Source organism: Cyprinodon tularosa, unplaced genomic scaffold (assembly GCF_016077235.1).
Source record: "Cyprinodon tularosa strain WSP-4 unplaced genomic scaffold, ASM1607723v1 ctg796, whole genome shotgun sequence".
Lineage (NCBI taxonomy): Eukaryota > Metazoa > Chordata > Actinopteri > Cyprinodontiformes > Cyprinodontidae > Cyprinodon > Cyprinodon tularosa.
Genome location: NW_024039558.1, coordinates 275,635 through 303,416, shown reverse-complemented (window position 1 = coordinate 303,416; position 27,782 = coordinate 275,635). Strand labels below are relative to the sequence as shown.

At 41.3% G+C, this 27,782-nt stretch overlaps 2 protein-coding genes across 4 annotated transcripts in view; both read right to left on the bottom strand.

Moving 5' to 3' along the window:
* Positions 1 to 3,484: 3,484 nt before the first annotated feature.
* On the bottom strand, positions 3,485 to 6,552 carry pim2 (Pim-2 proto-oncogene, serine/threonine kinase). Its single transcript, XM_038271215.1, has 6 exons — positions 6,229 to 6,552; positions 5,383 to 5,534; positions 4,736 to 4,944; positions 4,474 to 4,643; positions 4,224 to 4,400; positions 3,485 to 4,134 (listed from the first exon to the last, which is right to left on the bottom strand). Exons 1-6 carry the CDS (start codon positions 6,284 to 6,286, stop codon positions 3,989 to 3,991), a joined length of 912 nt encoding a protein of 303 aa, XP_038127143.1. The 5' UTR covers positions 6,287 to 6,552; the 3' UTR covers positions 3,485 to 3,988.
* Positions 6,553 to 8,311: 1,759 nt separating this feature from the next.
* Positions 8,312 to 27,782, bottom strand: part of otud5a (OTU deubiquitinase 5a) — a 30,347-nt gene continuing 10,876 nt past the window's right edge. For 2 of the 3 annotated variants that reach the window (XM_038271241.1, XM_038271240.1), the window contains exons 3-9: positions 13,276 to 13,340; positions 13,027 to 13,183; positions 12,774 to 12,949; positions 12,438 to 12,623; positions 12,163 to 12,367; positions 11,243 to 11,311; positions 8,312 to 9,107 (exon numbers count right to left, since the gene is read on the bottom strand). In XM_038271241.1, coding sequence (XP_038127169.1) covers positions 8,965 to 9,107; positions 11,243 to 11,311; positions 12,163 to 12,367; positions 12,438 to 12,623; positions 12,774 to 12,949; positions 13,027 to 13,183; positions 13,276 to 13,340 — 1,001 coding nt within the window. In that variant the 3' untranslated portion in view covers positions 8,312 to 8,964. The remainder of the gene's footprint in view (positions 9,108 to 11,242; positions 11,312 to 12,162; positions 12,368 to 12,437; positions 12,624 to 12,773; positions 12,950 to 13,026; positions 13,184 to 13,275; positions 13,341 to 27,782) is intronic. The other variant, XM_038271242.1, reaches the window with a different exon arrangement.

Genomic DNA, 27,782 nt, shown 5'->3' with positions numbered 1-27,782 from the left:
GGAGGACAGCTTCCCAGAAGAGGTCAGAGCCCTCCAAGCCGGTGACTCTGTGCACCCAACCAGTCGTCTTAATGCTCTCTCCCTGGAATATGACAGCATCAGTGGACTGATCAGAGTTGGAGGACGCCTACGCCAAGCGATGGATGTAGATTTTGACAGCATCCATCCAGTTGTATTAGCTCCTGATCATCCTCTTACTCGACTCATCATAAAGCACTACAACGCTCAGCTATTCCACCCAGGTGCAGAGAGACTCTATGCTGAAATACGCCGCACATATTGGATCCTTAAAGGTCGACAGGCCATTAAGAAACACCAGTACCAGTGTGTGGACTGTAGGAGATGGCGCGCCTCACCTTCCACACCAAAGATGGCTGACCTTCCCTCAGCTCGCCTGAGAATCTACAAACCCCCATTCTGGTCTACAGGAGCAAATTGTTTTGGACCCTACCTAGTTAAGATTGGACGTCGAAGAGAGAAACGCTGGGGGATCATCTACAAATGTCTGACTACTCGATGTCTTCACTTGGATCTCCTCCCTAGCCTCGACACCGACTCTTTCCTGATGTCTTTATGTAGGTTTGTTGCTCGCCGGGGGAAGCCGTACGAGCTGTGGTCTGACAGAGGCACCAATTTCAGGGGAGGACACAAAGAACTGCAGAGCGCCTTTGAAAACATGGCCCCAGTGTTGCAGCAACAGTTAGCCAAACAGACCATCAACTTCAACTTCAATCCGCCGCATGCTCCACACTTTGGGGGAGCTTGGGAAAGGGAAATCAGGTCAGTCAAATCAGCTTTACAAGTTGCCCTGAAAGACCAAGTTGTGGCGGAGGAAGTGCTTCTAACAGCTCTCATAGAGGTTGAAGGCATCCTTAACTCTAAACCTCTCGGTTAAGCCTCCTCTGACGTGGCTGATCCAGACCCCATCACACCAAATCTTCTGTTAATGGGGCGGCGTGATGCAGGACTACCGCAGGCAGTATATGGTTCTCATGATGCCCTGTCCAAGAGAAGATGGCAACACAGTCAGATCGTCAGCGATCATTTTTGGAAACGCTTTATCCAGAACTACCTCCTAGGACTTCAGTTACGACAGAAATGGAGGAAATCGACTGAAAATACTGCTGTGGGACAAATTGTGATGATCGTTGATTCCAACCTTCCCAGAGGACTGTGGCCTGTTGGGATCATCACGAAGGGTTTCCCTGGGAAGGATGGCGTTTTTCGAGCTGCTGAGGTGAAGGTTAAGGACAGTATCTACATCCGCCCGGTAACCAAACTGGTAGAGCTTCCTGAGGTACCTGAAGATTTGAATACTCCTTCAAACTAGCGGACTTTGCATGAGTGTATTTGTTGCAAATACAGGGGCGGCTGTTAAAAGTCCGTCTGTTTCTTTAGTACCACATTACCCATGATGCATCTGTTCATCTTGTAGTTCTAATTTTACGTAGCTGAATAAGTTGTGTTTTCCATGCTTCTGGGTGGTTCGGTGGCACAAAATAGCATCCACCATTAATCCTACTTCAATCCAGTGTGTATGAAACCTGTGTGCGTTCTTTACGATGTAAGTATACATTTTAAGTCCGATATTGTGTTTTTTTCTGTCAGTTATTAACCCAGGAGGTTAAATTGTTCTTTAGTTTCTCTGGTTACTGACAATGCAAGAATATACTTATAATATCTCAAGTTCTTTGTTACACTTTGCTAGATATATTTCCATTTTATTAGTAAATGAGGGCATCGCCATTTATTTCATATTTTCCGACGGTTTTGTCAGTTAAATGCTTATTACGTTTGATCAATAATGCATGTGTGATGTGATGGCGACCTCTAGTGGATTTATTTGGTATTACAAGCCAATTTCATCCTTCATCTATATGCACATGTTTTGCCTGCATAGCTATAAATATGCATATTTATTGTTTATTCTGTTTCAGATAACCACACATCCATATACATATCCCTAAGAAAAGCAAATATAAACCTCATCATCTGTACCATCATCTCCAATGTACCTTTTTCTATTCCATTAATAAACCTTTTGAGCTGCACCGATGGAGTTGGCATATTCCTTCTGACCGAGGAAGATTCAACTGATGAGATATCTGGAACTAGTGCATCTAAACGCACACAGTCTTCTACAATAATAATCTCTGTCATGTCACAACTTAAAATACCAAAACTAGTTCTAAAATTACTTTTACCTTAGATTACACATATATATTCAGAGTAAAAACTACTTAAACTGAACTCAAACTGGATAAAATATATATGCAAATATATATTATATTTATATATAATATATATGATATATTTTGATATTAAATAAATTGATAAACACAAAGTTTTATATTATGTTATAAGATTATGTTTTAGAAATATACATTTATATTCTATATTATTGAGTATTTTTAAGGATTGCTCTTTGATAATGAGTATTCTGATCTATAGAGGAAAATTTGTTGTAATGCAAAGTAAATTATTTTTATTTTATGTACATTTTTATTTATTTTTGGTAATTTGCAAGACTTTCTGGCAAGGCTTTTTGCCTAAACTTCTTCCAAAACTAATTTTTTAAACTATATTTAATCAGTTAATGTGTGTCATATATATAAATATATATATATAAAAAGCAAACTTAAAAAAAAAGAAATTAGAGATATTACAATAATCTTTTACATATCACAAGAACTTAAAAGACTAAAACAAATTCTAAGATATAAATATATATATTTATTGTATATTCATATATTATATATGACAAATATTAACTGATTAAATATAGTTTGAAAAAGAGTTTTGTAAGAAGTTTAGACAAATTTATAAGGACTAAAAGGCTTTAGTTAGACAACATAAATTTACCATTCACTACGATTTGACAGAAAGTCCTGAAAATGACAATAAAAAACATAAAAAAATTTACTCATTTGTAAATCACATTACAAATTTTCACCTATAGATCAGAATACTCATTAAAGAGCAATCCTTAAAAATACTGAATAATAATGTAGTATACAAATATATTTGTAAAACATAATCTTATGATATAAAACTTTGTGCTTATTAAATTATGAGCACAAAAAATATGCATATATTTTATCCAGTTTGATTTCAGTTTAAATAGTTTTTAATCTGAATAAATCAGTGTAATCTAATTTAAAGGTAATTTTAGAATTAATTTAGGTATTTTAAGGGGTTTTGACATGACAGAGATTATTGTAATATTATTTCTGACTCGTCTTTTGTGTTAATAAAGTTAGATCCTGTTCATTCTGATTGCAGCTATCTGAAATGCGGTCTGATCCAAGATGGCCGCCCTCTAGGCACGTCGGCCAGCATCCAATGAGGCATCTATGGATAAAATGATGGACTTCTGCTCAGCATGGTGATCATTTTATCAGCTCTTTGAATCAGGATTAAAACTGTCGGTGGAAATCTGTCAAAGTGAGACCTCTTTGTAAAACAAAGACAGGAATCCAAAGAATCAGTGTCCAGCAGTTTTTTTATTCAAACATCGGATCTTTGCGTCATCGATCCAGAACTTTTTATTTAATGTAAATAAACAGAACCAAATGGCGGCGAAGCCACTTTGAAGAAATACGAACGTATTTACTGCCGTGCCTTCGGACCGAACATAGTTCCTGGCAACTTTTACCAGGAAGTGATGAAACGGAACGTCTGAGGCGAAGCAACGAGGTTTTCACAGTTTTCCCAAAACTCATCTCAACCAACAAGCTGAGATTTAATGAGTCCAAAACAACAACAAACATGGCAAAGATCCTGCAGCGGGTCAGGAGGAAGGAGCCAACAGTTCGGCGCTCCCTCCTCTTCATCAGTTCCCAGCTTCGCTCTGCCGATCCCGTCCAGCAGGACGTCGAACTGATCAGAAACTAATAAATAATCAATAAATAAAAACTCTTCATCGCTGATGAGGAGCATCTCAGTGGAGGTAAAGTGACTTTATTCGTGGCTTTGATCCGACTTGGATTCACAGCGACGGGCTGGGCAGCGTGTCGCCATCTTCCTCCTCCTCCTCCTCTCTTCCCTCCATCCAAGCGTGAGACAGGATGTCCTCCAGGGACGGACGGTCCTCAGGACGGAAAGAGAGACACCAGCGAATCAGAGCTTGGCATTCTGCGGGGGGAGAGAGAGGGCGGAGCCAAGTCAGCGGCTGAATACTCCCCGAGCAGCTAGGAGTCAGAAGGGGCGGGGCCTGTGTTTACCTTTAGAGACGCGGCGCGTGAAGAAGGGCGCGGCCCCGACTATCTCCTGGTCGCGCTCGAACGGGATGTCGCCGCAGACCATGTCGAAGAGCAGCACGCCCAGCGACCAGACGGTGAGCGGGACGGCGTGGTACGTCCGGCTTTGGACCCACTCTGGGGGGCTGTAGACCCGCGTACCTGCATAAAGAGAACGTTAAAACCCTGCCTACTTCCATCATCATCATCATCCTCCTTCAGCTCCATGCCGCACCTTCAAACTCGTCGTACGCCGAGTCCTTCAGCAGCGCCCCGGACCCGAAGTCGATGATCTTCACCTCCAGCGTCCTGGTGTCCACCACAATGTTCTCGTCCTTAATGTCTCTGTGGACCACTCCCTGAGAATGGACGAACTTTAGCGTCTCTACGATCTGCCTGAAGAACCTGGAGGGGGCGGAGCAAACGCAGGACATCAGAAACTCATTCCTGTAGGAGGAACGCCCAGGTCTGACTGCGGGAACCAAACGGAGACACACCTGAGAGCCAGGCGCTCCGGCAGCGCCCCTCGCTCCGTGATGAAGTCAAACAGATCCTGGCACTGCGGCGGGCGCTCCATCACCAGCAGGAAGCCCCGCCCCTCCACCTCGAACCAGTCAAGCATCTGGATCACGCCGCCGTGACCCCCGACCTCAGAGAGCCGCTGGAGCAGAGCGATCTCCATGGGAACCGGGCTGAGCTCACCGGGCTGCAGGGAAAAAATAAATTCATATTAATAAAACAGCAGGACGGGTCAGAACAGAACCAGATCAGAATGAAACCAGTTTAGAACGAAGCCGGGTCGAAACAGAACCGGATCGGAACAGAACCAGTTCTGAATAGAACCAGGTCGGAACGAACCCGGGTCGAAACAGAACCGGATCAGAACAGAACCAGGTCTGAATGGAACCGGGTCAGAACAGAACCGGTTCATATTCAGGTTTCAGAATCTCTCCGCCCTGACTGCAGGTGTTTATAGGGGGGAGTCCCAGTTAACGGAACCAGTTATTTTCTTTGGGAAAATCCGCTCCAAATGACGTCACAGGTTTCCGCTGGAACCCCCCTAACAGCTGCAGTTCAGCTGCCCCACCAGCAGGGGGCGGCAGCAGCTGACTGGTTTCCCTGATCGAACTGGAGGGGAACTCACCAGTCTGGCCCACTGCTGGACTCTGTCACTGGAGATCTGCTTGATGGCGACCTGGAGTCCATCTGAGATTCTGTGACCCGAAAACACGGAACCGAACCCGCCGCTGCCGAGCAGCGGGCCGCAGCGGTACTGTTTGCTGAAGGGCTCCTTCCCTGAGGGACACAACATAGAAACACATCAGTTAGAACCGCAGTTAACCTGGAGTCTGCTGACATTTAGCAGAAAAGGTCATAAAAAAAAATATTCCATCTACCCACGGAGGGGAAATACAAAAAAACAAAACAACAACTAGTGGATCAATTAATCAACTTCAGCCGGAAAAAATAATAGAAAAAAAACAGATTTTTTTTTCATTTATTTTTTTAATCCATGAAGGGAAAAATAAAAAGTAACAAAAATGTGAAATTGTATGTGAAACTGTTATATTAATAATAAAAATAATAAAAAATAATAAAAAAAATAATAAAAACAACAGCGTAAAGGTCCTGGCAGGTCAAAACTGGACCGGAAGTGAATCTATTCTATAAATCCTAATTCAGCAAATATCATGCTGGCTTTTAATAGTTATTTTTTTAAAGTAAATTATTTTAATGTCATGTAAAAACTGTTAAACTTGAACAAAAAGTGGCGCTTTAAATAGTATTGAATAAATTCTGTCTGAACTAAAACTTTTGTTTTTTTTAAACGTTGGTTCCGATGCAGAGCCGCCAATCAAAAGCCAACTTCAAAGCCAACTTGAGTTAAAATAAAAAAATCTTAAAAATCCAAAAATAAAAGCAACAATAATAACGATAAAAAAAACAACAAAAAACTTTTCAGTTCATCTTTTAAATCCTCTTTTCTTACCATCTTTTCCGTCCACCTTCTCCTCCACATGCGGATCCGCTGGTCTTTTCTCAAACATTTTCCTCCCTTTTAATCAGTTGAAGAACATAAAATCCATCCTTAATCGCGGAACTCGTCAGATTTTAACGGTCCAGAACTTTTTAGGAGAACCCGTCTGAAGCGTCCTGGTGTTTCCCGCTCGATAGGTCCGGTTTAGGTTCGGAACTGCCAGGAAGTTCGGTTCTGTTGCCTAAATATCTAATATTGAGCTTCTAGCTCAGCGGCAGCTCCTGCTCCTCCGTCGCTGTTTTCTTCTGGTTTTATATCCTCTCTGCGCCCCGCCCTTTCCTAATCCTCCCATCCAATCAGAACCTTGCAGTGTGCTCAATGTTTTGAACTGAGCAGCCAATGGGATTAAAGCTGTCGGCTCATTAATATTGAAACGGCGCGTAGGGAAGAAAATTCGTAGAATTCAGAACCTCGAGGCGGGGGGGAGGGGGGGAGCTAACGCTGATGAACTGACGGGAAGCAAGCGGCCGATTTCCTCTCAAACATCAGTGCGCGCGCGAACACACTAGCATAGAAACCACCGCGAACACGCGCGCTTCTAAAAAAAAATGGCGGTTACTCCGACAAGCACGCGCAGCTTCCTGTCAGTTTGTATCTGATGAAGTAGGTGAAGCGTTCAGGGAACTTGTTGGGAGTCTCACCCAATCAGTCTGTTACTCAATCGTTTAAAAGATGCTTTTAATAATAATTAGTATTTTTTAAAATATATTAATTTCCTTTCAGAATCAATACATTGGTTTTTTTTTTTTATTAATTGTATGTTAGGGTGAAATTAACCTACTGTGATGAAAAGAACATTTGCAAAAGAGCCAAAAAATAAAAATAAAAAATTGCATAATAATCTTATGCAATTTTTTTTTTTTTTGTGTGTGTGGGTCTTACCAAATATTTCTTGTTTTAGATTTTTACCTTTTATAACATAATCAGTCTTATTTATTACATTGCAACCACAGTTTACAGGAAAAATAGGCTGATCTGAGATGATTCAGGTTCCTTTGCACAAACTTCCACATTTCTAAATTCCCTAAATAGGCCAACAGACATCCGTCCTCTTACAGCAGAGGTACCATGAAGGCATCATGATGTCAGCCGCAGGATGTTGCGTAGTTTACAAGATCTGAAGTCACATCTTGCATCTCCAAGAATCACATTTTATGTTAACAGTTTAAAGATAACACATAAAAATTCTCTTTATATAATGCATCAACTATTTGTGTGTAATCAAATTATGCACTGGATTAAAGTCAAGATTTCTTGAAAAAACCCAAACCTGGAATTTTTTGTTTATAAATATTCATAAAGAACAAACCCTTCACTGAAATTAAAGATCAGTGCTTGAAATGTTAAAGTTTTTACTTGAACATTTCCTCCTGAAGAGGAACCATAACATGCAGATAAGGAGAAGCTAAGATCCTGAACGCATCGTATGTGGAGGGAAAACTGAAGCTGTTAAAATGAACAGATTAGAGTCGAGCATAAACCTGCTAACATAAGATGAGGAAATAATTTCTTCCACCTGGATCAGGACTTTGAGGCGGTAACCTGGAGGTAGCGGGTCATCCTCGGGTTGCCGGGGGAACATGGAGAATCATGGAGAATCTAAAGAACTACAGCGTTCACATTTAGCAGCAAACTTGTGTATGGACAGAATTTGTTCCTTTATTTTTAGAGGCAAAGAACACGTTTTGTAAATGGAAATAAACCAAAAACTTTAAAAAAACGTGTTCTTTGCTTTTGATGATCTGGATCAACCTGAAGAACCACAGAGCGAACAGAAAACTCTTCCTGCTCCATTCAGAGATTTAACATGTTGCTCAACATGAAGTGCTTTCTTCTTCTTCTTCTTCACATGAATGTTTGTTGCTCCTTAACCTGAGAAAGATTCACGGATCTGAGGAATGTCTGAAGTTCTGGATCGTCGGCTCCTGGTCGGCGCCGCGTCGGGTCGAGCCGCCGGACCCGGGTTCTGAGGAGAGCCCAGTGGGTGGAGCTGAAGCTGAACAGACATTTAAAGGCTGGAAACATGAAGCGCAGCTACTTTTCAGAAACTTCTTCCTCTTTTTATTCCAAGAAACAAAAAAAAGTTTTCATCCCAACTGAGAAAATAAAATAAAACAAACTTATATTATTAATAATAGCAACAATAATCAATCATTAAGAGGATAAGTATGACAATTTTCTATGTCTTCTCCTTTGAAGTCGTCATTTCTTCTATGATGAGCTCGGCTGTTTAACATGCAGCTAAATAAGTCTGATGATGAAGGTGATGATGAGGAGGCGTTTCTATCCGCTGCGCCCTCGCTGGGAATGATCGGCGCCTAACAGAACATGATAAGACTTTTGATCGCCGAGCAGAGCCGGATGGCCCCCGGACAGTCCGGCTCGGGTCGGAACCGCGGGGCCGACAGCCTGATTGTGAGAACAGGAACTAAAAATTCAAACTGCTGGAAGCTGTCCACATTTAAATAAGAACTGATCCCGGATCAGCGCAGGGACCCAGCTCCGTCTCAGAGGGAACCAGGAGGGTGGGGGGCGGCGGCGGCGGGCGTGAAGCGGAGGATTTAGAAAACAAAAAGAGTGCATTGTGGTTGGATGGTTTATTTTCTCCATGTTAGAGCTCCGTCTGTGGGGTTGGGTCTGAGGTGGGGGAAGTAGGCAGGGCGGGTCCGGAGCGCCGTCACCCGGCTATCAGCTGCTGTCCGGCGACGGCTCACGCTCTCTATGCATGGCAGCGGCGGCAGCGCTCTGGTGTTTGATGGTGTCCAGGTATTCTTGCTGGGAGACGGCGAGCACCGAGGCCAGGATCTCGTCGTCCTCCCAGTCCGTCAGACCTGAAACAGAGACGCCATCGTTAGGAAGGAAACCCGGTCCAAACACTGAATACTTCGTGTCGCTACCCAGGAAGGGTTCTAGCTAACCTGAACCGCTGGTAGTAATAACACCTGGGTTCACGACTTTCTGTAGCGGCACCGACCCATTACCCAATCAGTGGTTCATCCACAGCAAAAATAAAATACATTAGAAAATAATCTAAAAAGGGGCGCAACGGGTTGCTCATGTACCGAGCCTTCGGACCTCTACCGGGCCGCCACAGAGTCCCAGCCTGGTGACCTTTGTGGCATTGGGTGTTTTGGTAGATTTGGTCGTCTGCGTCAGATTAGGTTTACGTTCTGATAACAGAACCTTCTCACAGGTACCGTCTGGACTTTGTTCTGTAGAGCTGTGAGACTTTCTGTGCTGCTGATGTTCTGTCAGCTCAGCATACGGCGTCAGGCCAGCATACCGTTAGCATGATCGCTATTAGCTGCTGGAATGGCTTCAGATTGTGCCAGCAGGCTCAGTAGGTAGTTATTGAGTGAATCCTAATCCTAACCTAAAGTCCTTCCTTCCCCTAGCAGAATTATTTGTAATCTGAAAATAACTTTATTAGTTCTTCATGTACTGTTAAAATAAATAAATAAAAATAAAATGATCTGAATGCGGATCATATTTAACAAACTAAAGACAAATAAATCTCATATCCTGTCAACTGGGATGTAGAATCCTATCTATATAAATATTTAATTCTCTGTGAAAAAGTGCCGATCATTCTTTAAAGTCGTAGGGAAGCGGCTGTTCCAACCGTTTCATTTCCGAATTCTCCTGAGTGGTGCCCGACTTTATACGAGTGAATAAAGTGAATGTGATTGGTCGATTATCAAAGGGGCGGGATTGTTGTGGCGGAAGGTTCGCAAGCAAGTTTGGTTGTGGCCGGTTTGTGGGAAGCATCTTGCTAATCAGTTAGCAACTTAGTGCTAGCAGGTTCCCAATGGGAAATTCCATTGGGACCAAGTAGCACTAAATTGGTGACTTAGAAACGACGCTGTCAAAGAACGCTATGGACAGCGGAAATATGCAAGAGGAGGAGAGTTTAGTGTCGGAGGTCGTGGATGAGTCTCCTCCGTCATCCATTTTTTATTTAGAGGAGGAAAGCGGGGACGAAGATGTTGTGGAAGAGGACGCCAGGGCGGCAGAAGCTTGGTTTGGTGTAGAAGGCTTCCAGCCGTACATGTTTGAGCCCTTGCCTCGCAACGCTGCCAGTTCTGTTAGCTCTACGCCTGCCGAAGACACAGACGTCCATCCCCGTGAACACTGGGACGCAACTCAATGGGAAAGGAAAGGATTCTGGTTTCAACCGTTGCGTAAATTAGCTGCGACATATGAATCAAGATGCTATGACCGAAAACATGTGATTGACAGATGATCGTTGATAAATGATTGGCTGAATTTAGGTGTTCAGGCTGACGTAGAACTAACTGGCCTGCAGAAGAAAACGAAAAAAAAAAAAACAGATTTTAAGACAAGATTTTAAAAAAATATCTAAATTAAAGACATTTATATACATGTTTAAACCAGAATGATTTGACATGTAAATATGATTTCCCTATGATTTTAACTCCTCATCAAACTGAGATGAAATTTTGTAGTGAATGACTTTTTTTGTTGTTTTATGCACAAAACTTCTACAAAAACCTGACTAAATCGGGAAATAAAACTGATTGGCTGTAAGGAGAGTGGAGACAGATGACAATCTATGTAACACTTATTACTATGGGTTTGCTGAGGTGACAGAACACTGGTTCATAACGATCCATTTAGAAAACAAACATCTTATCTGATCAAGCATCTGATCCCTTTGGATTCTGGATCAAAACGAAAACCACCAACAGAACCAGAACCTCCACAGAACCAAACAACAGAACCTGACTGATGAATCTGGAGCTGCAGGTTGAGACATCAGCTCTGAGTTTATGAGTAAAACTGGAAACTTAACAATGAAACTCAGAAGGTCTGAGATGACTGGCTGGAAACAAAGAGTTTGTATCTCTGTGAGGACCTGCTCCTCAAGTTTAGCTCAGAATCTGTCTGGGAAGTGGAACCGTTAAAGGTTGGACCGGCGAGACCCGTGTCTGGGCGTGGGTCTTACCGAACGCTGTGGGGGACATCTCCTGCATGATGGCTCTGTACTCCAGGTGGCGGCTCTGGTTGCTGGGACCTGAACAGAGGAGCATAAACAGAACCCTTAAAGTTCTGATCCAGTTCTTCTCGCAGTGATCAGAGAACCTTTCATAACATGAAATGGATTAAAGTGACCAACTTTGGGATGACTGTTTTTAGTTCTGGTCTAAACCTGAGCTTCAACAAAGCTAAGATTAAAGGAAAAGTCTGGTCAGACTCAGAATCCAAACTTCTGAAAGTTCTTTAAATCTGAAATGATTCCATCCTGTTCAATAACTGATCAGTGTTTTTAATTCAGAGTCATTTTCATGTGAATGTGCTTTACTGGAGGCATCCATGTTTGTCAAAGAACACTACTGCCACCTACTGGTTAGTGACGTCACGGTGCGGTATCGGCTGTTGATCAAGTCCCAGTGCTGTATCTGGTGTTTGTCACAACACGCTATTATCCAAGTCATCTTAAAAACATTCTTCTTCCAAATGTTGGCTACATATTACGGGTTTTTTCTCGCTCCCAGACTCAGTGATCGCAAAGTAAATTAATGTTTTTATTCTTTTACTGATTAATGCTAAATTCATTAAATTACCACAAAGGTATTAGTTTTAGGTATAAATAATGATCCATTGATTATTCTTTGCTGACCGGACTTTTCCTTTAAAGTTTACGCCTTATTTAGACCTCTGATAGAGTCCTGATAGAACCGACTGCCCTACATGCATGAAACAGTCCTATTAACCAGACCGATCACAGATTTCTAAGCGTTTGATGCTTTTCTGATCATTCCTTTTGGCTCACGTGTTTAAAAAAAGGGAATTTTATTCCGTAAAAACTTAAACAACCTGTTAAGTTCAAGGGTCGCCGGGTGAGGAGCTGCTCAGGATAGTTACCTGGGGCGCAGGGCGACGGCGGTTTGCTCAGGATGAGGGCGGCCCCGGCGGGGGACGGCGGCTTGTTGTTGGTCGACGGGGCGGTCGTGAGGTCCGAGTGAGAGGGGTCGGCGTCCCGTTGCCGTGGTGAGCGGGCGCTCCAGTCGTCCAGCCCGCTGGAGGCGGCGGCGGTGGCCGAGCTGCAGGTGGCGCTGGCTTTACGGGGCTGGAAACAGAAACCAGGTCACAGCGGAAACAGGACGACGGGTCGGTTCTGCCGGGTCCACGCTTCCTACCTGCCGCGCCTGCTTCTCCTGGTCCTGCAGCCACTGCAGGTAGGACTCCCGGGCCACCTGCTCCTCGATGGCTTCGTTGGTGGCCTCCCAGTCCGTCGCCCTCTTCTTGTCCTCCAGCATCTGCTGCTCGATCCACGACTCCTCTGACGTCTTGATGGCCGACTTCATCAGCGACTGGTCTGCGTACTGGGAGGAAGAGACAACCGTCGGTTAGAGCTTCCATTCGTTCTGGAGTCCAAAGCTCCAGAACGGCTGTGCGGCAACAGCAGGAGAGGAAATGAGAGTCTGGTTTAGTTTTGGTCTCTGGAATAATGAAGTGGTTTTTGTGTGTATTACTGCAGGGTTCTGGTGTGGTTCTGGTACCCCGGGTTTGAAGGCAGGCAGTCCCAGTCCCACCCCGATGGTGGCCTTGTTCGGGTTCACCACAGAGTTGTAGTGGATGTTGCGGTGGTAGCTGACTCTGATTGGCTCGTCGTTGTTCTGGTGGATGCCGTGGAATGTGTTGATTGGCTCTGCAGGAGGAAGAGGAGGACGATGAGGATGAATCAGGACCAATGGGATCCGGGTCCGTTTGGGCCCACGGACTCACCTGTGCTGTACTGGTACACCTCCACCGGTCTGTTGTACATCTCGGCCATGGCCTGCATCTCGATGTGGTTGCCGTGGCAATTGTTTTTCCTCTTCCTGTTGATGTATGTGGTGAAGTCTTCCGTCACGTAGTTGGAGAAGTAATCTGCGTTCTTCATCTGAGGGGGAAAAACGAGCCTCGTTCACGATGCCGGCAGTTTGCAGCCGATTGGCCGAGGGGGGGGTCACGTGATCGGACAGAGCGACTCACCAGGTAATCCATGCAGTGCTTCCTCACCACCTCGTGCATGTCCTGATCTCCGTACACCTGATCGGCTGGAAGCAAACAGAAACCAGACGGTTTGAATGAAGCCAGACTGCAGTCCTCTGCTTTCAGCTAAAACTCATAGCAACCCAAAAACTTCAACTTCAAACAGATTCAGGCTAAGCTGTTGCTAATCGTTACCATGCATTCAAGGTAAAAATGATAACATCTTATCTCGTAATTATGAGATAAGCTGTCTGATTTATTTTTTCCTTGCTTCTATAAATTATAAAGAAAAACAAAAAGCACATATCTACTAAGTTTACCTCTGGTACCTTCATGTTTGATGTAGGGCGATTTAATTAATCCAATTAATTGGATTAATCGTGATTAATTGATTATTGAAATAATTGTCAACTAATTTATCAATCAATTAATCTTTAATTGGCGTAGAGACTCTAAAACATGCTTTAAGCTGACAGAGCGACACACTTAGAGCAGCAATTATATCAAGATTTAGATTGAAAATTTAAATATATCTTTTTCGTCTGTCAATCTGCTCTATAATCCAGAACTCCTTAAGTGGAAAAGTTTTAGTTTCACCTGCTTTAATTTCATAAACAGTCTTCTTTAAGGAACCTTTGGTTATCTTATTATTAATTGATTTATAACAAAAAAAAAATCAAGAGATTAATTGTTTTGCAAAATAATCGTTAGTTTTAGGCCTAATTCAGATTCATTTTATATTCAACTAATGTTCATTTGAAGTTCATTTAAAATAAAAACACTAATCTATTTGGCTTTGCTAAATAAATAGAAGCTTCAATGACTTTGGGTGATTTTTAAGAGACAGAAGGAAAAAGTTCATTGATTTTTAATTGAAATCAATTTGAAATCAATTTTTTCAACAATCAATTTTTAATTGTTTGTGGCTTTTATTAATCTCAGAATCATCATAATATCATCCTGGAGAGAAATATCAGCTGTGCTGCTGCCATCAACACCTTTGTTTCTAGATGTTGGAGCTTGGCCTGTTTTCCAGTGTAGTCCTGTTTCTCTGACTGTGACTAACTGGATGTGCTCTCTTCATCCTCTGACATGGGAGCTGGCTCGGAGCTCGTCTGCCTGGCTGTGTGTTTCCTGGACGGGGCCGCCTGTGGAGCTGGTTGACAGTTGCCTTTTGTATCTATGCTTCTTTTTCTATGTCTGCTTCTGTCTCCTTGAACCCCAGTGGGCCTCAGCAGATGGCCGCTCACACTGAGCCTGGTTCTGCTGGAGGTTTCTTCCTGTTCAAAGGGAGTTTTTCCTCTCCACTGTCGCTACAACACTGCAAAAATGATCTTGAAATAAGTCAAAATTTCTTAAATTAAGTGTATTTACCCTGAATTTGAGTAGGTAAATAAGATGATCTGCAAATGGAATGAGTACTTTTATTCTTAAAATAAGATAATTGGATAATATGCACTTAAAAAAGCATATCTCTTACCTCTGCAATTCAACAAAATTAACTTATTTTAAGAAAAGGTGACTTATTTAGATTCATTTTTTTCCAGTGAAGCATGCTTAGTGTGAGGGATTGCTGAAGAGTCAATGAGTCGATGCAATCAGCTGGTTTTCCTTTGATAGAAAACTTTGAATCAATCTGACTGGATGATCTGGTGAACGGTAAAGTGACCTGAGATGACGTGTTGTAAGTTGGCGCTTTAGAAATAAACTGAATTCAATTGAAGATCTGTAGATCCTCTAAAAAAGAAAAACCCAACACTGATGGCACCTTCAGGTTGGATCAGTTTAGCTTTACGAATGTAGATGCTTTTCATTCAAAAAACAAAACAGCGTTTCAGAATAAAACCCTTCAGTCTGCATCCTGCACTTGAGCCCAATGTCTGAATCAGCTCCTCAGCATGAAGACAAGTCCTGCTAATAACCCGAGTTTTACATCAGAGCCACGTCTAAACGTTTCAGGACCTCGGCCCTCCAAGACAGGAAGGTTTGCAATAACTACTGCTTTGTTTCCTGCAGGAATCTATGAATTAATCAGCCATCAGTTTGTTGAGTTTTGCAGCTTTAAAAGCTGATGGAAGACATTTTAAAAAGATGCACAATCAGGCCCTAAAAGGAAAGAAAAAATTTACATTTGACACTTCTTCCTTTTTTAGAAGCATAAAAATACACTGAGCAGAAACTAAGAGTTAAAAACAAAAACACAGAGACGCAGTTCCTCCCTGCTGGGGGTGTCGGTATGTAAATGAGGCTTAGTTCAGTTTGATTTCCAGCAAGTCACATGATGTGTTACCGCGGCGATTCTCAGAACCCCCCAACAGCTTCCCTTTCTCACATGTGGTTATCAAGTGTGGGTTTTTGTGTGTTGTTGACATGAACACTGAGAATGTAACTCATAACAAAACTAGCAGACATGAAGGAGCAGCAGCAGGAGGTGATGCAGCGCTGACAGGTAATCTCCCCTAGCGCCGCTGAGGCCTCATGCATGCCGGGACCCCGTCCCACAGCGGGCCCCGGACCCCAACCTGTCACTGAGTCAGACTTTCCTGCGCCGTCAGTCTCCCTGTGAGGAGCTGCAGCAGGTGAGTCAGAGAGGCTCAGAGGGAATCTCCCTCCAAGTCTCTGACTCACAGGGAGTCGCTTCGGATCAATTGATTCATCCACCGCCTGACTCTGAGCGGGTCGGGGGCCCGGAGCCACACGCACAGGACACGGAACCAACAGTCATACAGTGTCAAACGGAAAAAATTTGACTGCATGTGAGGTCCAGGCTGCAGAACTGATGCATCGCCTTTTATGACGACATAAATCATTTATGGATCAACCTAAAAGATGTTTTCTAACATCAACATGTTGGACCCTAAAGGTCCAAATCAGGGACTGATAATGTTCTGTTCTCATAGCTCTGAACATTTCCCAGTTCCTCCAGTTGCTTAAACACTACAGACCAGAGATGAACCAGTACATGCATTCCTCCATTCATTATCCCATTCAGCACAGGTGCTTAGAGGCTGCCCGCTCCATCAGTTATCCAGTCCTAATAGTTTGGTTTTTAATAAATTTTTAACATTTATGATTCATTTTATGGGATTGGAGGAAGAAAAAGTAATAAAAACCTAAAGAATCCGCCCAGAAATTAAATCATCAGTAAACATGGTTCCGTTTGATCTCCACTGCAGGCTGTGGAGGATTTGTGGGAGCAGAGAGGAGACGCCATCCACAGCCTGACCTCTGATGCTGGGATGGAAAAAGATGGCGAGGATAAAGTGCGTTACGTTTAGAAAATAAAAGGAACCAGTCGTCATTATGCTCTATGTTCACATGGTTTGTCCATCTTTAGTTTTCTCAGGTTGAGACAACTGGGAAAGCATGTTTTAGTTATTCTGCTCCTGCTGCCTCTAAAACTTAACTAAAACTGTCTGAACTTAGAATTTAAATCTTTTTGTTTGTTTTTATATAAAAGGCCAAAGAAATGCAACAAAACAGAGTGTAAGTCAGTGGAAAACTGCCTATTTAAAATCCACTTGTTTAAACTCCTCATCTATCTCTATAGTTCTGCTGCTATAGGCTTAGACTGCTGGAGGACATAGGGACCCCTTTTTCATCATTCTGCTTCATTCTATCTCTATTCTCCCACTCTGCAGAATCTGTTAGTTCAATCTCTAACGTTCTGCTCTCTCTGCTTTTCTCATTGCTGTGACTCCATCCTGGAGAAAAATATCGGTCTGTTTTCCAGTGTAGTCCTGTTTCTCTGACTGTGACTAACTGGATGTGCTCTCTTCATCCTCTGACATGGGAGCTGGCTCGGAGCTCGTCTGCCTGGCTGTGTGTTTCCTGGACAGGGCCGCCTGTGGAGCTGGTTGACAGTTGCCTTTTGTATCTATGCTTCTTTTTCTATGTCTGCTTCTGTCTCCTTGAACCCCAGTGGGCCTCAGCAGATGGCCGCTCACACTGAGCCTGGTTCTGCTGGAGGTTTCTTCCTGTTCAAAGGGAGTTTTTCCTCTCCACTGTCGCTACAAGCATGCTTAGTGTGAGGGATTGCTGAAGAGTCAATGAGTCGATGCAATCAGCTGGTTTTCCTTAGATAGAAAACTTTGAATCAATCTGACTGGATGATCTGGTGAACTGGAAAGTGACCTGAGATGACATGATGTGAATTGGAGCTATAGAAATAAAGTGAATAGAATTGAACTATACTTTGCTATAACTCAGTTAGTTTTGCATTTATTTCTTTTATGCCTGCTTGCTTCTGTGATTAACTGTATTTTAGCTGTAAACAGGCATTTCTTTTTTTTTTTGTTCTTCTGAGATGCAGTTAAAAACCTCTGGCAGGTCTGCCTTGAAAAAGAAAACAGATCTCAGTCAAATTGGTTTGTTTACAGCTGGTTAAATAAAATGAATTATTACAAAACAAGGCAACAAAAATATTCTTTAGAATGAAATCTGCCACAGAAAACCAATTGTAAAGGAAACATCAGGATGCAATTGCATATATCTATTCTATTCCACAGAAGGAGGGGCCCTGATGCTTCTGAGAAGCGATGGACCTCAGGGCAGCGGTTTAGGGTCTTATAAGAACTTTACTAACCGCTGTTTTTTTGTGCTTTGAGGTCAGACAGCAGAAAACACGTGCTAGATTTGCTCACCCCCATTCTTCAGACTAACCAGAATCAACAGAACATTTCATTTTTATTTCTTGCTTTTTTAATTATTAGCTAATTAATTGTGCAGTCTGTGATTAATTCAGTTCCTAAAGGTTCAGTCAGTCTCGGATCTGATGCTGCTGCAATAAAAAGAACTCATATAAAGATCCATATGAGGCTCAGGGCTATTGATTAGTGCTGCTGTTTTATTTTTGTTAGACATAACGGAGGAGAAACTTATTTCTGACAAGCAGAGATAAATTTATCAGAACTGGACTCAATGACCTCAGTTACAGAAAAACTAACTGGGGCAGGAAATTAATTAAAAATGAAGCTTAACTTCAGAGAAGTGAGTAAAAACAGCAGCTGTGAGGCGGTTACTGAAAAAAAACCAAAGATAGACTTCTTCAGAATTTACCCAGGAAACCACAGCAGGCGCTCTGATTGGCCGGCTCGGCCTCCGCGTGTCCATCCTGTGTGAAACTCCTCTGGTGTTGATAAAGTTTTATCTGTGCCTCCTGGTCCGACTCCACCCTAAGCTGCAAAGCATGCTGGGTAATATAGCTCAGCAGTAGAACGCCATTAGAGTAGTAACCACGGAGGCTGTCCGATTTGAGTCTTTCAGCTGTTAAGCTCCGCCCCTTTCTCTCACCAGCATCAAACTGCTCCATCGTAGTTTGTCTTCCTGTTTCCTAGGAAACTGATTCCTAATCAGAGATCAGCTGCAGAGAGGATGTGAACCCCAGGGAAAGGGGTCAAAGGTCGGCGGCAAGGCAACCCCCTCTATGTCATCCTTTGCTTGATTCACAGAGAAAAGTCTGGTGACGTAAACGGACCCGTATCAGAGCTGGAAACCAGAACCAGCGTCATCCGCTGGTCTCTGCTCAATCAATCAGCTTTTCAGTTCAACTTTCTCTAGAATTCAAGACTTTTTAATGCCACTTGACATAAAAATTTAGGACCAAATTCACAAGAAACACAAGAAAAACCTGCTTGCGACAACTTAACCCAAAGGTTTATTTTAACATAAACCACTGCACTAATGTTTCAAATGTTGAAAAGCTTCCCATACAGGAAGAAAGCTAAAAACACACAAATGACAGATATATTTGAACAATTATTTAACTGAATTCACAAACTTTGTTTTAGCAGGGAACAAAACAAATCAGTTTTAAACCAGTGCTAAGTCTTTTTTGCAGCTATTTTTCTTTGTATGGTTTTCTTAGTATGTTTGATTTGGTGATACGTGGAGGCGTTGCAGAGACAAGGGTGGAACTAAACTGAGAAATACCGGCTGTTTCTCTGTAACTCCATTTTGACGCTTTGTGTTTCGCGCTTCGCATGTGCGACTCCACTGCCTTAATTCCCATCGTTCTGAGCTTGAATGACTTCTTGCACAAAATACACTGTGCCTCATGTATGTTCCCTACAGAAGAGGATTAGCGCCACTGAAAAAAAAAAAGTTAACTGATTTTTAAATTTTATTTCAGTTTAGCATGGGAAAAAAGTCAGAATTCTGACTTTTTTCTAAGAATTTTGATTTTAATCTCAGAATTTTGACTCTTTTATTGTCAGAATTCAGTCAGAATTCTGAGTTTAAAGTCAGAATTCGGACGTTTTTTCTCAGAATTCTGACTTTTTTCCCCATACTAAACTGAAATATAATTTATCAATCAATCAGTTAACTTTTTTTTTTCCACTGGCCCTAATCCTCTTCCGTAGTTCCCTGGTTTTAGCCATGGAGAAAACTCTTGGCTGGAGACAATTTTGGTTACATTTACACTTGCTCATATTTTCCAGACAAAAAGTTAATGGAGCATCTCCCAGATGTCCCGGCCGCAACAACGCTTTATTGGTTCCGCTATCGGGACGGAACCAATAATGGCGAGCCGTTATTTTTTTTTAAATAATAAAAAAAATTGTAAATTTTAACGTTTTATTTAGATTACAAAAATAATGTGCTATGGGTATTTGGTTTGTATCTAAATTAAAACATCACTGCTGCTTCAACTCCAGATTGCAGTTCTACAGTGAAAGTTTGAAATGTGATTGGGATGCTGAGATCTGACCTGGGAAATATTCCTCCGTATCTGAATTAAAACATCAGAGCAAAGCAGAGTGAACATTTTATTTTGTTTTTAAACCCTGAACAGAGTTCATCCATCAGGACTAAAGTTCATCCTTGAAACGTTGAGTAAATGTGAACCAGACGCTTCAGATGATGATAGGAAATGGTACAAACTGATCTGAGGGAAGTCCGTGTTTAACTCAGAGCGTCTGAACCCTCCGCTGATGGAGACACCCTGGAGATTCCTCAGTCTACGACCTGCTGTTTACCTCGGGACACCATCAGTCAGACGTTACAGTAAACAGGTCAGGGGTCACCATGGCAGAGCTCACACAAACACAGAGAAATAGCTGAAGCCCAGTCATAAAAACACATGAGTCACATCGTTTGTCATTAGCCTCCTGACATCAGCCTCGTCAGCTGGACAGGAGAAAACAGGCCAGGTTGTCTTATTCGGCCAAGGAACCACTTCCTGTGTAGAAACACTGGTGTGCGGCGTCATGTTTAATATTTGCTAAGACACCTAGTCATGGCTGCCAGCCAGTTTGCAACACTTCAAACACTAAAGACCCGGATTTTCAACTTTAACGTGACTATTACAGTTGAAGGTTTCCTTTTGTTCACGTCATAAACATATTTTAGGAGCTGCACTGCAAAAACAATCTGGAAATAAGTAAACATTTCATAAATAAAGTGTATTTACCACTAATTAGAGAGGATTTGCCGATGGAATTAGTTTTTTTACTCTTAAAATAAGATAATTAGATAATATGTACTAGAAATAACACAACTGTTTTTCTTTTTTTTTAAATTGAGTTGTTCCATTGCCAAAGTTTTTCACTTACCTCCTCAATTCAACAAAAATTACTTATTTAGATTGAGACTTTTTGCAGTGTGCGTTCTTGGTTCATTCCTCTTAATGTGGAAGCTACAGTTCAGTGAGACATAAGCTCCATTTACACTACGCTCTGAACACCAATCCGTGCCAAGCGCGGTTCCCTACGGCACGCTAACACGGGTTCCCCACTGCCTAGTGACGATCTACGGTACTACTTAGGGCTGGGCGATAATTCAATAACGATATATATCGATCGATAGACGTGTGGCGCAATAGAAAAAAAGAGAGTCGATAAAAGTTCGATAAAGAAACGCAGTTTTCCTTCCGTCTCATTGTAGCCTCGCATGTAGGTTTATGCTAGTCACTGCTTCCTCCCAACCAATCACAATCGCGGACCCAGGCACGCCGTCACAAAGCGCCGCCCTCTCAAACCACAACACAGAGCACATGAAGATGTCGCAGCAAGGAGAGGCGGAGGAAATTGTTCCAAAGAAGGGTTTTTGTAGTTCGCCAGTTTGGCAGTATTTCGGTCATGGCAAGTCGGACAAAAAACAAACCACAGTCATCTGGAAAATGTGTCGGGAACCAGTGAAAACCAAGTCTGATAACACAACCAACTTTTTTTTATCATCTCAACCGCTCACACCCGCAGGAGTACGAGCTGTGTAGGCCCCGGCGCGGCTCTCCTCCCGAGGAATCTTCGGGAATTTCGGGAAAATATATATATACATATTCAGTTCTGGGCAGTTTCCCACGTAGTTCTAACAATTGAAATAAAAATGCTGAGGGGCCAGAAACTTCAAAGTAATAACTCAGGTTAAAGCAGGAAGAATGCGGGTGGCGGCGGGGAGGGGTCCATTTATTTATTTGTTATATTTATTTTGGTCACTTTTCTGGTCACTTTAGTTTATTCTTTGTCAGTATTTAATAACATAACCCAGGTCTTTTAAGTTATTTTTCTTTAAAACAATTCTGTTATGGTTAAAAATGTTGGATAAATAAAGATTTAATTCGAAGTCTGTGTTTGTGTTCTTTATTAAAATTAAACGATTTAGCAATATCATAAAATGTCCAGGCAGAGCTGCACATAAAATAGTTTCAAATCTTTTCAATAATTATCGATATCGATCAATATGCATTTTTTTTTTTTTAATCGATAAGCTTTTTTTCTATATCGCCCAGCCCTAGTACTACTATTTTCTAAAGGTAAACAAGCGAACAAACATGGCGGCGCCTGTAACATTCAGGAAGTTTGTGGAGAGTCTGGCGAAGAATACAGCCTTTGGTGAATTTACTTGATAGTTGGGAAGTTTGGGAAGTGGATACGACAAAAAATAGTCTAATCAGGGCTTCCAGACGCAGGAAACGACGACAGACGTTGAGGTTCATCCCACTGCTAATCAGAATCATCACTGGAAACCGTGTGGTACGGTAGGGAAACTAGTATTTTTATGAATGTCTGAAATTTCCCGCTTAAGGAGGCTGACTGTAAGGAGATGACGTGGTCTGCTCGTGCTCTCCCTGTTATCTGAGAACTGAGCCAGAACTGAACCGCGCCGAGCCGTACTGATGAACTAGCACTAGTTTAGCGTGTTTAACGTCAACAGTTATCTTGGTTACCGTGCTCAGACTGATATCGGTCCGGTTTCTAAAAGGTAGTGAAAATGGGGCAACCATCAGGAACTCCTGCTGGTTAAACGGGACTAACCAACCCGTGAGAAGCAGACCTGAGTCTGTCTGTACTAGGGGTGGAACGGTTCACAAAATCCACGGTTCGGTTCGGTTCACGGTTTCGTGGTCACGGTTTTCGGTTCGGTATATTTTGCTTGTTAGGAAAATCTCTAAGGTGACGTGTTGCACAATGCTTGCACACTGTTGCACTTTTATCCACAACTTTCTTTCCGCCGTCATCGTAGGTCGCTCTAAATGCAAAGTGGTCCCATACAGCAGACCTATAAAGTGCTGCTGGCGCGTCTTCCAACTCCTGTTCTTTCCCACTCGCCATACCCACACAATTCTCCACAACAACGGATTTTTTTCTGTTACACCCGGCTACGCTGCTTCGCTTCTTCTTCTTCTTGTTTACTACTGGTGGTTGGCTTTGGTCGCAGTACCGCCACCTTCTGCTCTGGAGTGTAAACGCTTCGCCTATGAGAAAAAGGAGCAGCCCATAAACCGAACGAAACACACGCGAACCGAACCGAGACAGTCGAACCGAACGGTTCGGACGGTTTTCATAAACCGTCCCATCCCTAGTCTGAACTCATACATCACCACAGCTTCATTCATTCGCTTCCCTGGGACTGAAGAGAGGCTGCTATAGACTAGGGTTGCAAATAACAATTATTTTGCTCTCGATAATTTTTTTCATTAATTGATTAATAAATAGCCAAAAAGTTTCTTAAAGAAGACTTTTTACAAAATTAAACCAGGTGAAAATCAAACTTTTCCACTTCCAGTTCTGGATAAGGCAGATTGACAGATGAAAAACATTTTTTTATCTTAAATGCAACATGTTTTAGGGCTGCAAATAATGATTATCTTGCAAATCGATTAATCTGTTGATTATTTTTTCGATTCATCGATAAATAATCGGACAGCCAAAGCTTCCTTAAACTAGACATTTTTTGCTAAATTAAACCAGCTGAAACAAAAACTTTTTCACTGGAGGAGTTCTAGATAGAGCATATTGACAGACGGAAGCAATTTTTTTAAATCTTAAATGCAAAATGTTTACATATATTTTTTTTTTTTACCATTTTTGTATAATTGCTGCTCTAAGTGGGTCGCTCTGTCAACTAAAGGCATGTTTTAGAGTTTCAATACTCCAGTTAACGATTAATCGATTGTTACCCTAGTTGACGATAATGTCAATAATCGATTAATCCGATAAACTGTCTCAGCCCTAACATGTTTACATATTTTTTTTTCATTTTTTTAAATAATTCCTGCTCTAAGTGTGTCGCTCTGTCAGCTAAAGGCTTGTTTTAGAATCTCTACACTCCAGTTAACGATTAATCAATTACTAAATTAGTTGAGGATTATTTAAATAAATCAATTAAACTCGATTTATCCATTTAGTTATTTCAGCAAACACTGTTTGTTCTCTTCCTTTCATTTGAAGGTGGACAGAGCAGGGTCTCGAACCAGCAACCCACTGGTTATTGGACGAACCCCCCACCAATACCCCTGACACACTAAAAACAGACACAGATCAGCTGCCCTTTCCAACAGAAGTCTAATAATCCTGCTTATATCGTTGATTATTGCAACATCATCCAGAAACACAGATATGAATGAATCTTCCCTTTGGGATATAAAAAAAAAAAAACGGCTTTTTTAATTGTGATAACCAATCCCGTCAGGTTATGGTTTTGTGTTGAACTTCTTCTTCATTTTGGTATCATTATTACCTTCTATGCAGACGATCATTTGATATAATGCTAAATGCAGACGAGTTACAAAACCTCCTGGATTATATGACACGAGTTCAGTGAAGAAAAATTCAAACTATTCTCTGTTACGTTGAGTCAAACATTAAGAGAACAATCCTGTTTCGTGTGTATTCCTGTGCAGACATGTTTCTAATCTTCATGTAGAAGTTCACCATCAGGATAATCCTGCAGAGGAGGTTTTAATCATGCCTTTATAGCAAACACAAAACATGTCTGTGTGGTATTAAGAACTGAACTAACAGCTGCAGACACAAACATACTGAAACTCTGTCTTTATCCCGATGAGTCAAACAGCTCAGAAGAAGCAGCGCTACAGACTTTCCAGTTCATCCAGATCCTTTTATTAACTGGAAACTGAAGTAAATCAGGTCCAACCGGCTGGATGCAGGAACACATATTTATCCTGTGGAATTGCATCAATGTGCTCTGCTGTTCGAAATGTTTTCTCACATCATATTCAGTGTGTTTTCCTTTGACCACATACACAGCAAAACCATCAGACAGAAACAGAAAGTGGTCTGGGGGTGAGAAAGTCGGTGAGGTTCTCTAAAGTCGAGTAGCACCCGTAGTTTTAAAAGTAAAATTAGTTTAAAAGTCGCGTTCGAGCAGCAAGTTTCTTTGAAACGGAAAAGAGAAGTGAGAGGAAATAAAAGGGCTGATTTAACTTCACACTGAAGGACCCATTCAGCTCTCATCTGGGCTTCGGGAAATCTAAACATGATTTAAGTTCAGAACCTGAATTAATTACAAAAAATTACCCAAAAGACGTCACAAAAACTTAGAAAGCATGTTTTCCATTCCACAGTAAACTAAGAGCTTCAATCAGAGATCCGGTTTCTATGCATGTAGGTCAAACAGCGCATGTGATGGACATGCTAATAAGGGAGTATCTCAAATGGAGTAAGCAGGTATTATCTGGTTTTTTTATGACTGGTGCCTTTTAGCAAAACCTAAAAAATGGAGCAGATCAGAAAAGGAATGAGGATCTCCAGAGTTCGTAGGTTTCTGCTCCAAACGGAGGATTTTTAACCCTGTAATGCCAAATGTATCGTATTTGATACATACGGTTTCTGAAATGTTTTGCTTTTGACACCTTTTGCATAATTTAATGGTAAAAATTTTGCTCAAAATTCTATTGTACACAGAGGGCAGAAGACTACACAAAAAAATAATCTTGACTTATCGCATAGTAATAAATTATTAATATCAATAATTTCTGTTTTTTCTTTTTACATATTTTGTTAAAAGGCCAAATAAGGATTTCAAACCAAAAAAAAGTAATTTTATGTTTTGTTTTATTCTTGGATCGGGCTTTAAAGGGTTAATTTTGCCCATTTTAGATCCTTTTACACAGAAAATAATACTTTGTATTGATTGGAATCCCCGGATCTTTGTTCTGGGAATTCCACCAAATAATTTAAGTAAAGAAGAACAATAAATATTTGGTATCCTTGTTCTCGTAGCCAAAAAAATGATAAAAATATGTTGGTATAAACCTTTAGCCCCTACTGTAAATCAATGGAAAGAGAAACTAGTGAACGTTTATACGATGGAGAAAATAACAGCAAAATTAAACTTGTCCTCTGGCTTATTTGAGAAAAGATGGAACCCTTTGAAGACATATTTCCAGTTAATATTGTAGTAAGATAAATGTAAACACACAGGTACATATTTTATAGGCATACTTAACATATATCTCTGTTATGAGAAAAATAAAAGTCATTTTCATCCCCCAAGTAAAAAAAAAAACAAAACAAAAAAAAATGGACTTTCAGCTTGCCGACTTGTTTGGTTGTTGTTACTCAATTGTTTGTATGGTTGTATGGGAAATTGTTGTTTCTGGCTTATTGTATTAATAATTGATTATGAATATTGATCTATTAAAATAAAGTCTTTAAAAAAAAAAAAAAAAAAATACTTTGTTTAAGCTCCTTTTATGTGTGGAGTCAAGTATGATGGTACTCAGAGAGCCCGTAGTCTGGTCGAGTCTTATCCGACTATTACGTCTTTTTTCTGGGTCCCCCTTGGGATGGGTAATTAATTGCATTTGCAATATAACCACAATTTAACTAAACGTAATTTTCGAATCGCAAAGGCACTCAATTTTAATCAGACTATATTATATTTAAGACAAATAAATGATCACTCCTGTCCTTTAGGTGGCGGCAAAACCCTTGAAGCGAGTTTGTCGCCGCACATAAAGGTAGATATTTTTGCGGCTAGCATGCTAATCCATGCACGCAGGGAGAAGTAACCTTTTTATACATGAATAACAATGGACTCTGGGAAAGCAAGCTTTCAAAAACTGAAAAAAAAAAAAAAAGTTTGGAGTTAGGTCAGAGGAAAAGTGAAATCCCAAATGAAGTTTGTGGTTAAAAATGATCCTTAAACACCGTCGATGGCGTTAAAATCCATCGTTATGTCGGTAAACGGCGCCCTGGTTAATTTGACGGGTCTGATGGCGTTCAAATTTAGCTAGTATGAACTACGGCTGAAATCGATTCATCTGTGGATCGTATTTTTCGATCAAGCGATGAATAACCAGATAGCCAAAGGTTCCTTAAAGAAGACTTTTCCACTAGACGAGTATTGAAAGACAAAAAAAGACAAAAAATTATTTTTTTTAAATCTTAAATGCAAAATATTTTCACACATATACATTTTATCATATGTACACATACAATGTTGATATAATTCCTGCTCTAAGTGGGTTTTTCCATCAATTTAAGGCATGTTTTACAGTCTCCATACTCTAGTAATGAGTATCCGATTACTAAATTATCCCTCCATCCATTTTCCTTCACGTTTATCCCAAGCAGGATCGCGAGGAGTGCTGGTGCTTATCTCCAGCTGTCCATGGGTGAGAGGCGGGGAGATTACTAAATTAGTTGACCATTATAACAATAATTGATTAATCAAGATTAATCCGATTAATTGTTTCTGCCCCAGTATGAACGACTGTGTGAAAAAAGGAAATAAAATCTGTAAAGAATGGAGACCAGCTGAGGGAACGTAGATGTTTGCCAGCAGCCAAACCTCACATCCTCCCTGAAACCGCTGGTTATGGAGAAGCGTAAACACAGCCAGACTGGTTATTACACCTGGTTCCACAAAGACTGGGAGCGAGAAAACCTGAAACCTAAATAAATGTCATTTAATCCACTTCTAGAAAAAGAAAAAAAGTGAAATTTTCTAGACATTTCATGACCCCGATCTGATGCTGAATATACAGCAGATCTTCCAAAGTACACAGGAGTCCATGAAACCCAAATAATAATGTTCTAGCCGTCAGATCAGCATACCCATAGTCAGTATGCATGCGCAACACGTCAGATTTGCATTTATCATTTTAGTTTTGGACAAAAAATAGACTTTAAACTACCTCGATGGGCATGTATCCCTTTAATCATGTACAAAAAAAGAAAACATTTTAAGGTCAGATCGCCATACGCTTTAAAAAAAAACATCAAAAACTAATTAATTAATTTTTTTTTTTGTACATGACT